Here is a 16,289-nt window from a genome sequence, read left to right as displayed (position 1 = left end):
TTAACAAATAGAAATAAATGGGAGGTGCTTACAAGTTCCGATATTCATCTGACAACCAAGAAGAACATCTCATAAACTTTGGTCGGAACAGGAGGATTAGGATTACTTTAGAACCATTATCGCAGACAAAAACTGTGTATCAGGAGCAGTCAAGTGAAAACCGACACACCCGCTGTTACGGCATAAAGTCGGCGACGTCACGGCTGTTGGGAACGAACGAGAAGAGACGGCTGTGAGAAGAGGACACTCAATCGCACGCAGACCGATCTGCCTACAGGACAACAACGCGACAGCAGCGGCCCCTATGTGAAGAGGACATAAGCGCCGCGCCCGACTGGTGACAGCCGACTCCGATAGCAGGTTCAACGTTAGCCACTTCGTTAGCGGACGCATCTTAGCCTGTTTATTAGTACTTTCTACGTAGCACAGACTTCTGTTTGTCTACTCTGAAGAAGACTGATCATTCTGTATGTCACCCTTTGCTTGCGACACAGCTATCAAAGTTAAGTATTGTAACTGTCTTGTTGTAATAAAACTCATTAATACGAGTTGTTTGATTGTCTAGCGAACCCAGGATGAAGGATGCCTAGACAGAACAGTCGCCACAATGGAACGATGGAATGGTTCCATTCAAAAGTAATCACGAAACGCGTTAAGACATTTATCCCAGTGGGAGACGAGAAGATCAATTCCTGTTTCACAGAACACGGCCAGCCACTGACGGGTTCACAACCGCACCTACTCTTTCACTTCATTGTCTGACTGAAAGCCGGCCGCAGTGGTCTAGCGGTTCAGGCGCTCAGTCCGGAACCGCGCGACTGCTACGGTCGCAGGTTCGAATCCTGCCTCGGGCATGGATGTGTGTGATGTCCTTAGGTTGGTTAGGTTTAAGTAGTTCTAAGTTCTAGGGGACTGATGACCACAGTAGTTAAGTCCCATAGTGCTCTGAGCCATTTGAACCATTTTTTTCTGACTGAAACTGACGTCCACACTTGTCTTTCTCCAGGTCACCAAAGATGAGAAAATCACAAGGTGAACGATCGGGGCTCTACAGATGATTTAGCAGTATTTCCAACCCAAATCGCTGAAATGTAAACTCGTCCCGATTGACAGTGTGCGGGCGGACGTTATCGTGTAACAGGATGATTCCACCCAACAGTACTCCTGGGCGGTTTCACCCTATGGCACATCCCACTTTCTGCAAAGTGTCTTCATAGTGCTGCACACTGATTGTGGTTCCATGGTCGAGGAACTCGACGAGCAGAGGAGCCCTGAAATAAAAGAAGAAGATAATCATGACCTTACCAGAACTTGTGTGAGCAGCTCTGGATTTCTTAGGCGGAGGAGATCTGGAATGTTTTCAGTGTTGGATTCGCCATTTGCGCTCATGCTGTCGGATGGAATCATCCTGTTGCACGATGAAGCCAACCCCCCTACTGCCAACCGGATGATGGATACGCTTCAGAAATTTGGTTGGGAAACACTCCAAAATTCTCTGTACAGCCTGATCTTCCACTATGTGATTTCAAATCTTTGGCGACTTTAAGATAAATATGTTTGGACGTCAATTTCAGTCGGACGAAGAATTGCAAGAATGGGTTCGGTTGTGGATTTGTCAGCGGCTGACCGCTTTCTACAAAACGGGAATTGCTCGACTACAGCTATTGTTGAGGAATGATTGTGGACATATTGAGCATTTCCTGTAAAGAACATCATCTTTGCTTTGTCTTACTTTGTTATGCTAATTATTGCTATTCTGTTCAGATGAAGCGCCATCTGTCGGACATTTTTTGAACGTTTCTATTTTTTTGGTTCTAATAAAACCCCATGTCATTCCAAGCATGTGTGTCAATTTGTATCTCTCTATCTACAGTATCCCGTGATTTGTTCAGTTTTCAAATTTATACTGACTTTTTGATCACCCGGTGCTTTTGCGTGTGAAACTGTAAGTGCTGGCTCCGGGAGAGCCACGGCTCCGCTAGCCGCCTCGTGTGACGAGACAGACAGAGAGGCGGCGGAAGGGGTGCGCGCCAGACGCGTGTACGCAGCCTGCTGCATATGCGGCGCGGCGCGGCGCGCACGTGCGGGCGCCACGCCGGTCCGCTTCCGGTTCCGGAGTCGCGCTGTTTACCGGACGCTTTTCGGCGAGGCGGGCGCCACGGTGTTCCCAGACAGACGTGGGCGCAGACGGTCGGCCTCCACGTGTCCGCCAGCAGCAGCCAGCAGGCAGCAGGCAGGTACGGCCGCCACAGAAATACCTCCCGCCGCTGCGCCGCGCCGCGCACGCACAACATTTATAGTGTTGCCGGCAGCAACAGCTGAGGCTCCCGTCTCCTCGCCCCGGGGACCAAACTAGAGGCGGGGGAGCGCGGAATAGACGCGGTGACGGAAATACAGAAACGGGGAGTGTCGAGGCAGTTTTCTTTTCTCTGGTCACCCCACACGACACAAAATGTACGTCTAGTGGGGTGAAGTATTGTTTTCTCCCTTCTATCAGACATGCTGGGCAGCACAACAAGTTGACAGAGAATATCTACACTCATGCTCATGAATTGCGGATAACTGCAGAATGTGGTGCCACAGAACGTAGCACTATATAAAATTGGCGCTAACAGCGTAGGCACATAGGGAACACACACGACACAGATCTGTAAGTCCACGGTATTGGTGATAAGTTGAGAAAACCGTCCCGAAACACATGTGCTACAAAACGCCACTGTTTCCTGCGCATGTGCCCCGACATCAATATGGGATATGATCACCATGCACACGTACACAGGCCGCACAACGGGTTGGCATACTCTGGATCAGGTGGTCGAGCAGCTGCTGGGGTATAACCTCCAATTCTTGCACCACTGCCTGTCGGAGCTCCTGAAGTGTCATAGGGATTTGAAGACAGCGATACAGCGATACATCGATACAGCGATACATCGACCGAGAGCATCCCATACGTGCTCGATGGGGTTTAGGTCTGGAGAACAAGCAGGCCTGATATCTTCTGTTTCAAGATACTCCTCCACGATGGCAGCTCGGTGGGGCCGTGCGTTATCATCCATCAGGAGGAAGTGGGACCCACTGCACCACCGAAAGGCGGACATACTGGTGCAAAATGACGTCCCGATACACCTGACCTGTTACAGTTCCTCTGTCAAAGACATGAAGGGGTGTACGTGCACCACTCATAATCTCACCCAACACCATCAAACCACGACCTCCATACAGGTCCCTTTCAAGAACATAAGGGGTTGGTATCTGGTTCCTGGTTCAAGCCAGATAAAAACCCGGCAAGAATCACTGTTCAGACTGTACCTGAACTCGTCTGTGAACATAACCTGGGACCACTGTTCCAATGACCACGTACTGTGTTCTTGACACGAGGCTTTACGGGCTGTCCTGTGACCAGGGATCTGTGGAATGCACCTTGCAGGTCTCTGGGCGAAAAAACCATGTCTGTTCAGTCGTCTGTAGACTGTGTGTCAGGAGACAACTGTTCCAGTGGCTGCAGTCAGGTCCCGAGCAAGGCTACCTGCAGTATTCCGTGGCCGTCTGTAGGCACTGCTGGTGGGATATCGGTCTTCTTGTGGTGTTGTACACTGTGGACGTCCCGTACTGTAGCGCCTGGATACGTTTCCTGTCTGCTGGAATCATTGCCATAATCTTGAGATCACACTTTGTGGCACACGGAGGGCCCGTGCTACGACCTGCTGTGTTTGACCAGACTCCAGTCGCCCTAGTATTCTACCCCGACCGCTACGGTCGCAGGTTCGAATCCTGCCTCGGGCATGGATGTGTGTGATGTCCTTCAGTTAGTTAGGTTTAAGTAGTTCTAAGTTCTAGGGGACTTATGACCACAGCAGTTGAGTCCCATAGTGCTCAGAGCCATTTGAACCACTCTACCCCTCATAACGTCATCAATGTGTGTTCTTTGAGCCATTTTCAACACACAATCACCATTAGCACGTCTGAAAACGTCTGTACACTTACTAGCTGCACCGTACTCTGACATGCACCAACACACCTCTGCGTATGTGGACTGCTGCCAGCGCCACCTTGCGACGGCCGCAGTTCAAATGCACCGCATGGTCATACCCCGAGGTGCTTTAAACCCGCAGACTGCCCACCAGAGCGTTGTTTCACCATGTATCAGCATTACCCTTAATTTATGAGCACGAGTGTAATATAGGTGAACCAGCACTCTCCTTCCGCTGTGTGTCCCTGAACGAATAGGCGACTTTTAAAAATCAGACAGGATCGAAACAATGTGTGGGGTAAGGAGGAGAAGTTGCTTCGAGAGAAGAACAGTGTGCAACGTCCCGTCCGCGACGATGTCACGACAGGCGTACCGCTAGTTCTGGTAGGACAAGGACGAGGAAGGAAATAAGACGCGTTCTTTTCAACAGAACCATCCCAGCTCTACCCTTAAACGACTTAGGCAATTTAAACCCTCGGTGCTTGGTGCTATGCCCAATCAAAAACCAAAACACGACATATGGAGAAAGACAACAAACATCATAATTAACTGATATCGCTACACAACCCCAGACGATCAACATTACCGAGCGAGGTGGCCCAGTGGTTAGACACTGGACTCGCATTCGGGCGGACGACGATTCAATCCCGCGTCCGGCCATCCTGATTTAGGTTTTCTGTGATTTCCATAAATAGCTCCAAGCAAATGCCGGGATGGTTCCTTTCAAAGGGCACGGCCGACTTCCTTCCCCGTCCTTCCCTAATCCGATGAGACCGATGTCCTCGCCGTCTGGTCTCCTTCCCCGAAACAACCAACCAACGACCTACATTAGACGCTATCGACTGTTGAATAATGATCAACTACAGATGTGCAAGTTGTCCCTCTGATGTTTAAGAAGACCTGAGTGTCATGAGGGACCAAAACATGGATTTTTTTCATTTAATACAATTCTGTGGTCCCTCCTGATTCTGGGCAGTACCTCATCATTTTCATGTTTAAATGCGTTTCTAAAGCAGATGCGGCGCGTGAATGACTAGCTGTTACATTACTGTCAAACACAAATTTTTACCTACAATGTCTCGTTATTTAATTTTGGCGCCGCTATTTCCACAGTAACTCGTTTGTGTGATATCCTTGAAGAACATACCGATTGTACTATGAGCAAGGATTTAATGTAATTGATCTTTCTGTCGATACAAATAGATTAGGTGAGTTTACTTATGTGTTTCGCGTGTGTTCGTGTTGTAAACTTGTTGGTGTGACAACGCATTTCAACTACTTTACATCGTAAAATGCCAAAAATGAATACGTTTAATTTCAGTTGTAAATTTTACGGTAATCAACACAAGCGTGTTATTGGCAATCGTAAAAATGAAGAAATTGTTACGCAGCAGTGAAGTGAGGTTTGGCCTAAAAGTTCGTCAGCAGTGCTTCAAAACGGAAGTTGAAACATCTTACTGAAAATGAACAAGATGTTGGTGTTGTAAATAGTCAAACTAACGGTTACATTTTAATTAGTAAGTGTAAGCTTTCAGAACTGCTTTTGTCTGTCGCTCAATGTAAATTGTGTAATATGGACAAATACCTTACATTTAGTGAGGACATAAGTAAGAGAAAAAGCCTATCCAGCAAAATTGCAGTGGACTGCACTATGACATCTCCTGTAACATGCACAAAATATAGTGCAGTGAATATTCGCCTTGGTTACGCCAGGAGGCGTATTGGGAAGAAAAGCAGCCCAGATATTCTGTGCTATGTCGGATCACCGCCATTTGACAAATTTGAGAGGTATTATAAACGTTTGCATAACGTCCTAACAGACGTCAGTGAAGCAGCTATGCAGAGGGCAGCGAAAGAAACGGTAGATATTTGTAAATCTACTGATATTGTTGCTGCATTTGACTGTTCCTGGCAGAAGACAGACCATACATCGCTGAATGGATTTGTCAAAGTTACAAATGGTTCAAATGGCTCTGAGCACTATGGGACTTAACAGCTATGGTCATCAGTCCCCTAGAACTTAGAACTACTTAAACCTAACTAACCTAAGGACATCACACAACACCCAGTCATCACGAGGCAGAGTGTCAAAGTTACAACTGTCGCTACAGGCAAGGTTCTCGGCTATGAATGGCTGTCAAAACACAACCGAGGTTGTGCAGATAAACTGAATGAAAACAAATATAACAAAGGCTTTGAAAATTTCAGTGGTGGTACGGAAAGCAAGGGGGTAGTCTCTATTTTTAGTAGGTCAATTGCGAAACGTGGTGTGCGTTACAATCAATACCTTGGTGATGGTGACTCTTAAGGCTTAAATTCTGTTGTGGCTGCTAAATCATATACTGAAAGTAAAATTTAAAAAAAGTGGAATGTTTAGAACATGTGCAGAAGAGAAGGGGGCAAAACTTAGGAAACTCTGCAAGGACGTGACAGGAAAAAACTCTCTGGTGGCAAAGCAACCGTTGGACAAGGCAAACTCACTAAATAAGAAATAGGTAACCTCATAGAATATTATAATCTAACAGTCAGAAGAGACAGCGAAAATGTCAGTGAGACAAGAAAACCAATTTGGGCAACTCTGTTTCACAGAATATCCACTGATGAGGATCCACAGCATGGCCTCTGCCCAAAAGGAAACGCTTCATGGTGCAAGCATAACTGATGGGACTCAAATGGTCAATGGACAACAACATACACGCAGACCCCATACCAGATACTATTATGGTAGAATTTCTGGAAAAATGTTTACATGGCAAAACACAGAATCCGAATGAAAGCTTCAGTAGTTGTATTTGGGAACGCTTCCCATGCACTGTTTTTGTTGGCATGTCACCTTTCAAGTGGCTCTGAGCACTATGCGACTTAACTTCTGAGGTCATCAGTCGCCTAGAACTTAGACCTAATTAAACCTAACTAACCTAAGGACATCACACACATCCATGCCCGAGGCAGGATTCGAACCTGCGACCGTAGCGGTCGCTCGGCTCCAGACTGTAGCGCCCAGAACCGCACGGCCACGCATGTCACCTTTCAGACTGGTGCCATGGACACCATTATATGATTTAATGATGCAGTAGCAAGCAGATTAAAAACTATGGACAGGATAGACATCAAAACTGAGAACAATATGAAAGTGGACTACTACGGGTGGACAGGCAACGTGTTGCTGAAGCGAAAAAAAAGGTGCCGAAAGCATGACAAAGAAGAATAGAATAACAAAGAAAAGAAAAAACTAAATAAGATGATAAGGACACCCAGAATGAACAAGACTATGGAGCTGGAATTTTTTTGACATGCTGTCACTGAGACGAAAATAACATGAAAATCTTTAGTTTCAATTTCCGGTACTCAAAGCTCTTGCATACTTAGGTATCATTATCTCTTCCAATATTAAAGCTACAAAAACAAAATTCTGCATGAATAATAATACAGCACAGCGAACCACATTATTCAACAATGTATTAAATATTTTAAGCTTGAGCATATCACACGTTCTTAAATTATTAGGAGAAGAAACTGACGTCAAAAAAAAAAAAGTTTTTAAGTACTTCTTAAACAAGTTAATATTAAAGGAACAAAACTTGTTTTGTCTTTTATTCTGAATATTGTGGAAGTACAGAAGTAAAGCGAACCTAGAATAAAAATTTCGCGTAATTCAGAGTGTGAGATAAAACTCAATATTCATTCCATTATGTATTCCTGAGAGACAATCTCCACTCATTCCAAATTAATAGTCTAAGTGTAGACCAGATGCGGCTTTAATTCAAAGAAATAGTATCGGCAGCAATCGAGAGATTTATACCAAATAAATTAACAAACGACGGAACTGATCCTCCTTGGTAGACAAAACGGGTTCAAACACTGTTGCAGAAACAACGAAACAAACATGCCAAATTTAAACAGACGCAAAATCCCCAAGATTGGCGATCTTTTACACAAGCTTGAAATTTAGCGCTGACTTCAATACCAGACGCTTATAACAGTTTCCACAACGAAACTTTGTCTCGAAACCTGGCAAAAAATCCAAAGAGGTTCTGGTCGTATGTAAAGTATGTTAGCGGCAAGAAACAACAATGCCTTCTCTGCGCGACAGCAATGGAGATACTATCGAAGACAGCGCTGCCAAAGCAGAGTTACTAAACATAGCCTTCCGAAATGCCTTCACAAAATAAGACGAAGTAAATATTCCAGAATTCGAATCAAGAACAGCTGCCAACATGATAACGTAGAAGTAAATATACTCGGAGTAGTGAAGCAACTTAAAACACTTATCTTATGGTCCAGACTGCATACCAATTAGGTTCCTTTCAGAGTACGGTGATGCATTAGATCCATACTTGACAATCATATACAACCGTTCGCTCGACGAAAGATCCGTACCCAAAGACTGGAAAGTTCCGCAGGTCACACCAATGTTCAAGAAAGGTAGTAGGAGTTAGTCATAGCCCCATATCATTAACGTCGATATGCAGCACCATTCTGGAATATATATTGTGTTCGAACATTATGAATTACCTCGAAGAAAACGGTCTATTGTCACACAGTCGACATGGGTTTAGAAAATATCGTTCTTGTGAAACACAACTGGCTCTTTATTCGCATGAAGTGTTGAGTGCTGTTGACAAGGGATTTCAGATCGATTCCGTAGTTCTGGATTTCCAGAAGGCTTTTGACAGTGTACCACACAAGCGGCTTATAGTGAAATTGCGTGCTTATGGAATATCGTTTCAGTTATGTGACTGGATTTTCACTTCCTGTCAGAGAGGTCACAGTTCGTAGTACTTGATGGAAAGCCATCGAGTAAAACAAAAGTGATTTCTGGCGTTCCCCAAGGCAGTGTTATAGGCCCTTTGCTGTTCTTTATCTATATAAAGGATTTAGGAGACAACCTGAGCAGCCGTCTTAGGTTGTTTGCAGATGACGCTGTCGTTTATCGACTAATAAAGTCATCAGAAGATCAAAACAAACTGCAAAACGAATTAGAAGAAATATCTGAACGGTGCGAAAATTGGCAGTTGACCCTAAATAACGAAAAGTGTGAGGTCATCCACATGAGTGCTAAAAGGAACTCGTTAAACTTCGGTTACACGATATATCAGTCAAATATAAAGGTCGTAAATTCAACTAAATACCTAGGAATTACAATTACGAACAACTTAAATTGGAAGGAACGCGTAGAAAATGTTGTGAGGAAGGCTAACCAAAGACTGCGTTTTATTGGCAGGACACTTGGAAAATGTATAAGATCTACTAAGGAGACTACCTACACTACGCTTCTCCGTCCTCTTTTAGAATACTGCTGCGCGGTATGGGATCCTTACCAGATAGGACTGACGGAGTATATTGAAAAAGTTCAAAGAAGAGCAGCACGTTTTGTATTATCGAGAATAATGGGAGAGAGTGTCACTGAAATGATACAGGGTTTGGGATGGACATCACTAAAACAAAGGCGTTTTTCGCTGCGAAGGAATCTTCTCACGAAATTCCAACCACCAACTTCCTCCTCCGAATGCGAAAATATTTTGTTGACACCGACCTACATAGGAAGAAACGATCAGCACGATAAAATAAAGGAAATCAGAGCTCGTACGGAAAGGTATAGGTGTTCGTTCTTCCCGTGCGCTATACGAGATTGGAATAATAGAGAATTGTGAAGGTGGTCCGATGAACCCTCTGCCAGGCACTTAAATGTGATTTGCAGAGTATCGATGTAGACGTAGATGTAGAAACGAAAACAAACAGTCACACAAGGAAGCACGCCTCACACACAGATAGCTGCTATCTCCAGCCATCCTGACCAGAATACAACTGAAATGCAACAAACGAGGGCAACAGTCCAAAGTGAGGTGGGGAAGAGGGAGAGTAGTAATGTTCCGGTGGAGGAAGAGGAATCAGCACTGCCTGCTGAAATGTGCAGAGACTAGAGGTAGTACGACAAGCTGCCAGGTGCAGTGTCAGAAGGTTGTGGGGGAGGTGGGTGGGGGAGGGTAACGTAAAGGAAAGGAGAAGGAAAGGGGAAGAGACTAGTAAATGCATTCGCAGAGAGCAGTGCACAATGAGGGTGAGAGGATGTGTACTGGGAGGATGTTATAGGACTGAGGGGGCAGAACGAGTTGGGTGGAGGGTAAGGGGAGAATAGGTTGCTGTAAGCAGAGGCTACGATGATTTCAGGTGCAGACACTATGTTGTAACGATACCTCCTATCAGCACAGTTCAGAAAAATTGGTGGTGGAGAAGACGATCCCGATAGCCCAAGTTGTGAAGCAGCCATTGAAATCAAGCATGTTACGTAGAGCTGCATGTAGTACCTCAGGGCAGTCCAATCTCATCTTGAGCACAATTTGGCGATGGCCACTCATCCTGGTGGGCAGCTGGATGGTAGTCATACCAATACAAAAAGCTGAGCAATGATTGCAGCAGAGCTGGTACACAACATGGCTGCTTTCACATACGACCCTGCCTCTGATGGGGTAGGCTAAATCTGTGGCAGGACTGGAATAGGGCAGGTCTTGCACCTGGGTCTTCCACAGTAATATGATCCCTGTGGCAATGGGACTGGGAGAGGCATAGGGAGGTACTAAGACATTGCGGAGGTTACATGGGCGATGGAACACCACGTTAGGAGAAGTGGGAAGAGTCTTTAGTACTGTCCATTTCATGGCCCTACATGATGGTCATTTTCCTCCGAGTGAGGAGACTTCTATGAATTTTGTCATAAACTGATTCAGAACAGATCCCGACATAATCATCCCACCTGCAGACAATAGTTCCACCACTGTTGTTATGAATTGCAGTTACTACCTGGCGGAACATCTCCACCAGTTTTCTGGCTCCTCCATCTATAAACTCTGCCAGACTGATCCCACCCCAAAAGTCCAACATAACCTCCAATCCCTGCTTAAAGCCTTAGGCCCTTCCCAGAAGCCACCCCTGAATCAATTTCCCTTCACCCTATTACTCCCCCATGCATCCACCTTCTACATTCTCCCCAAAATGCACTAATCCAACAGTCCTGGACGACCAGGCCCATGCCCATGGTTTTGCTGCTATTCAACACAACCTCTCCGAATGTCTTTCAGACTCCAAATCCACTACCTCATTCCTCATACACCTTACTAACTATATCGTAGCACACAACTACTTCTATTTTGAAGGGATGATATACACACAAATCTGTAGCACTACCATGGGAATACAGTTTATCGATCGTCTAGAGGTAAATTTCCTGGCCTGCCGAAACCTCAAATACGAGGGTAATCCCAAAAGTAAGGTCTCCTATTTTTCTTGTAAGTACATAGACCAGTTTATTTCTACAATGGTTTACATCAGTTTACAGCTTGAACATTTAGCTATCTTTCGACATAATCACCATTTCTGTCGATGAATTTCTGTAGGCGCTGTGACAGTTTTTGTATGCCCATGTCATACCAGCTAGCCGCCATGCTGTTCAGAAAGTTATAAACCTCTTCTTTCACCTCGTCGTCGGAGCTGAATCGCTTTCCAGCCAAATGTTCTTTTAACCTAGGGAACAGGTGATAGTCACTGGGCGCCAAGTCAGGACTATAGGGTGGGTGGGTGATTATGTTCCACTGAAACTGTTGCAGGAGAGCAACGCTATGACGAGCGATGTGTGGGCGAGCGTTGTCATGAAGAATGTGTATGCCCTTGCTCAACATTCCTCTGCTCCGGTTCTGAATTGCCCATTTGAGTTTCTTGAGAGTCTCACAGTACCTGTCAGCGTTAACTGTGGTCAAAATGGGCATAAAGTCGACCAACAATACCCCTTTCCGATCCCAAAAAACGGTTGTCATGACTTTACCGGCAGACTGTGTTTGTTTGAATTTCCGCGGCTTTGGCGAAGAAGGATGCCGCCACTGTCGTGATTGTTGCTTGGTCTCAGGTGTAAAGTGGTATGTCCAGGTTTCGTCACCCGTGACAATTGAGTCCAGAAAGTTGTCCTGTTCGGCTGCAAGGCGAGAAGCATCAACTCGTTGCCGCATGTTGTCCTCAGTCAGCTTGCGTGGCACCCATCTTGCGCACACCTTCCGGTAGTTCAATGTTTCCGTTAAAATTCTGTGAGCGGTGCTTCGGGAAACCTGAGAAACCAACGTGCAGAGATCATCCAGGGTGATCAGCCGATCTTCACGCATGCTTTGCTCAACCTTCAACACCGTCTCCTCAGAAATTGATGGTCTCCCGCTCCTTTGTTCGTCGTGAATTTCGGCCTACCAGCTACAAACTCTCTACACCACTTACGAACATTTTTGACATCCATGCACGACTCACCATACACTTCCGTCAATTGGCGATTGATTTCAATCGGCGCAGTGCCCTTTGCGTTCAAAAACCGAATAACTGCGCGCAATTCGCACTTGGCAGACAACAAGAGCTCCATTCTCAACACCGTCTCCTCAGAAATTGATGGTCTCCCGCTCCTTTGTTCGTCGTGAATTTCGGCCTACCAGCTACAAACTCTCTACACCACTTACGAACATTTTTGACATCCATGCACGACTCACCATACACTTCCGTCAATTGGCGATTGATTTCAATCGGCGCAGTGCCCTTTGCGTTCAAAAACCGAATAACTGCGCGCAATTCGCACTTGGCAGACAACAAGAGCTCCATTCTCAACGGCTTCCAAGCCAAGACTGAGCGCCTCGGCGCGGCGTGAGCATGTTTACACAAAGCGCGTGAAGCACTCTTCATAACAGTGTGACCAACTGCCACAGAAACAGAGTTCTGTACTTACAAAAAAATAGGAGACCTTACTTTTGGCATTACCCTCATACCTGGTATGATTCAGACTCATTTCTGGTAGTTTCGTGATCTGGACTCATTCCTTCACAAACTCAACACCTTTTCTCCCACTTAATTCTCTTGGTTCTCCTCAACCCAGAATGCCACCTTCCTGAACATTGACCTCCTCTCTGATGGCTCCATCCACACTTCTGTCCACATTAAACCCACTAACCAACAACAATACTGCATTCCAACTGCTGCCATCCCCTTCACACCAAAAAGGTTTCTCAACCTGGCTACCTAGGTTCTGTGTACTGCAGTGATGAGGGTTCCCTTGCCCATTACGTTGAAGGTCTCTGAAAGGCCTCACAAACAGGCACTACCCTACTACCCTCACATCTAGTCCACAAACAGATTTCCCATGCCCTACCCCCCCCCCTCCCCACACACACCCCTAATTCTCCCGCCACCTCCAAGAACCAGCTACAAAGAAGCACCCCTGTGTCACTCAATACCACCCTGGACTGGAGCAACTAAACCACATCCTCTGTCAGGACTTTTATCATCTGTTGCCATGCCTTGAAATTAGGGCCAAATGACGCATGATCCTTTCCATCCCTCCACGACATCCTAGTCCATTTCCACCCCACTTCCAATCCCAAACGCTTGCCACAGGGATCTTATGCCTGTGGAAGACCCATTGCAGTCCACACACCAGCACTTCCTATCCCAGTCCTGTCGCAGGTTCTGCTGTAATCACTGCTCAGCTTTTTATATTCTATTACCTCTTAATCCACATCCCCTCACCCTCAGAGTGAACTGCTCTCTGCCAATGCACTCACCACTCTCCTTCCTTTCCCTACTACTCTCCTCTCTCCTCCCTTTCCACCCCCCTGCCCCACAGCCTCCCAAAACTGTACCTAACACCCTTCTCTTGCCACTTCTAGCCCTTCCACACTCCACCAGGCAGTGCTGATTCCTCTTTCCCCACCCATCCCTGCTATCCCTTCCCCTTCCCCAACCCACTCCAGACTTTTGCTTTCGTTCAATGTGTTCAGTTGCATTCTGGTCAAAGTGGCCAGACATAGCAGTCATGTGTGTGTGAGGTGTACTTGCTTGTGTGAAAGCGGACATCCCTAGAAACAGCCATAACAGATGTTGGAAAGACACAACATAGGTACAAGGAAAGTAATTGCAAAGGGACCTTGGATAACTGAAGAAATACTTCAGTTGATGATGAAAAAAAATGTACAAGAACAGAGCAATATAAATCACTCATAAATTAAATAAATAGGAAGCGCAGGCAGCCAAGGCAAAACTGCTACAAGAAAAATGATAAGAAAGCTCAAAGAAATGATCATCAAAAGGACTGACTCCACACACAGAAAAGTCAGAACAATCATCAGTGAAATTAAAAGCAAGCATGGTAACTTTAAACGAGCGATGGGAATTCCACTGTTAAACATAGAAGAGTGAGCAGACATGTGAAAAGAGTACGCTGAAGGCTTCTATGACAGTTGTCTGATGATGAGACAGAAGAAGAAATTGGAGTGGATAGGGAACACTTGAGCATTCAGTATTACTGTGAGAATTTAAAGGAGCTCTGGCAGACTTGACGTCAAATAATGCAGAAGGGATAGATGACATTCCACCGATATTGAAGGTCGCAACTAAACAATTAATCAAGTTCATGTGTAGAATCTACGAGACTTGGCCACATGCTGTCAGGGTTTTAGAAAAACATTGTCCGCACAATTCTGCAGATAGCAATGGCAGACAAGTATGAGAACTAGTGGGCAATCACGTTAACAGCTCATGCTTCCGTGCTGCTGACAAAGTTGATAGACCTTTGAAATCCATGAAACAGCTGAGGGAACTGTGATATAAGTGTACCAAAAAGTGGCTTGGCAACAATGTGAAAAAGGTGCACTCGAAAGCTGTAGAGTACTTACCATGTGCAAAGTTTATCTGACAGTGGCTTCTGTAATGTCAGCACATGACAATACAGAATGCATAATAGTTACCCATGAAGTGGTTTGTGAAATCCAGCAAGGTCTCTGGTAACTTCTCCCACTGCTCAACAAGTGACCTCTCTGAGTCAGTGACTTGGGGTGGTGGTGGGGGCGGGGGGTGGGGGGTGGGGGAGGGCAGTTATAGGGCGGTAATTAATTGATCTACAATGTCCTATGTGATATCAAATACATTAAAATCTGTGGGAAAAGTGGACCACTCTAGCCACACAATGCTATCACACAGTCAGTACTTGTTCACCAGCCAAGTCCTATTACAAACCATCCCATGGTAACCTTACCCATATACACCAAAAAAGAAAGTTTTGCATACTGTTGCAGGGTGTACCAGTACCCCTTTAAAATACATGCAGCAGGATGCTGACACTGTCAAGAGCACAACAATGTTATGGCTGTAAAATGTGCTATGGGTGAATCAGACAAACAGAAAACGAAAATCCCTCTTCAGGTTACACTATCACTCAAATGTGAATAGGAGAGTAAACTTATGGAGAACAAGACACCATATTTGACAAGCCATTTGGTTTCTTTGTGGAAAGGAATGCATGTCAGATCACTGAGCATATATAGCAACTTCCTGCAGGCAAAAATACATCGTCTGAAAGAAGATGCATGACACACAGACTGCTACCTAGTCTTTTGCTGGGACAAGTGCTGTGCTCACTGGGTGTCTGTAGTCTCTAGAGGGAAGACGATGCTGGGATGAAGCACATAGTTGACATTTCTGGCACTATCGTTGGATGTTTTGTCTTTCCTGCACCTTCTCCACAAACTTGAACTGATGCTGGAAATGACAATAAACTCTGGCCCATCTCATACTTACTATGGCCAGGCTATGGCCTGCCAGTGATCTAGCCACATGCACTGCCAGTGAAATGTATTTTGTGTGACGATTTCCTTCCCACTGACTGAAAAACTGTGTGTGAAATGAACAGAACACACTATCCAGAATCACTACAGGCTGGAATTAAATTCCCTTTACATTCTTTGAGAACTTGTAGTGAGGACCAAGATGGTTAAGTTTAGTATGGGGACTCAGGTTTGAAAATGTGCTGTCTTCCCACTATACACAAAACATGTTGCTCTCTGACTCTTGCTGCTTGTTGTCTGGGTCCACTTAGGGGTAGGGCTCGATGTGATGACTACCGACATCAAAATAGATATTGTACCTCAATACCATGTCTCAGTATACATGATCACCAATTACTGGTCCTCCACCATCTGCTGCAGCCATAATCCGTGCCAGTAGGCCTTTCTCATATGCCACAGGGCTCTCATAAATTTAAGGATTTTGTGTGGCCACAGAGAAAATAGTCCAGCAGGTTCACACAGGGAGAATGTGCACGCCAAGTAATCAGGCCACTGTGACCTATCCATCGTTGCCCACATTGTGGTACCAAAAAATCTCAGACAGCATCTGACAAATGAGATGGTCCACCATCATGCAGGAACGACATTACCATCTCACTGAAACCAAATGTTTTGATGCACAAGGAGTCACAAGTGTGTAGCACCTGTTAGATATGGCAGAAGAAGATTTGGTCAAA

General features: G+C 45.5%; 1 protein-coding gene across 1 annotated transcript in view; it reads right to left on the bottom strand.

Annotated features, from left to right (window-relative positions):
• Positions 1–5,368: 5,368 nt before the first annotated feature.
• The window catches only part of LOC126174739 (uncharacterized), a 36,429-nt gene continuing 25,508 nt past the window's right edge, over positions 5,369–16,289 (bottom strand). Inside the window, exon 6 of the mRNA XM_049921057.1 lies at positions 5,369–5,427. Within this exon, the coding sequence (XP_049777014.1) occupies positions 5,425–5,427 (3 nt within the window). The 3' untranslated portion in view covers positions 5,369–5,424. The remainder of the gene's footprint in view (positions 5,428–16,289) is intronic.

This window comes from Schistocerca cancellata, chromosome 3 (assembly GCF_023864275.1).
Source record: "Schistocerca cancellata isolate TAMUIC-IGC-003103 chromosome 3, iqSchCanc2.1, whole genome shotgun sequence".
In the NCBI taxonomy this organism is placed as follows: domain Eukaryota; kingdom Metazoa; phylum Arthropoda; class Insecta; order Orthoptera; family Acrididae; genus Schistocerca; species Schistocerca cancellata.
The sequence above is the reverse complement of the archived record's forward strand: the minus strand, read 5'-3'. Positions and strand labels throughout refer to the sequence as shown.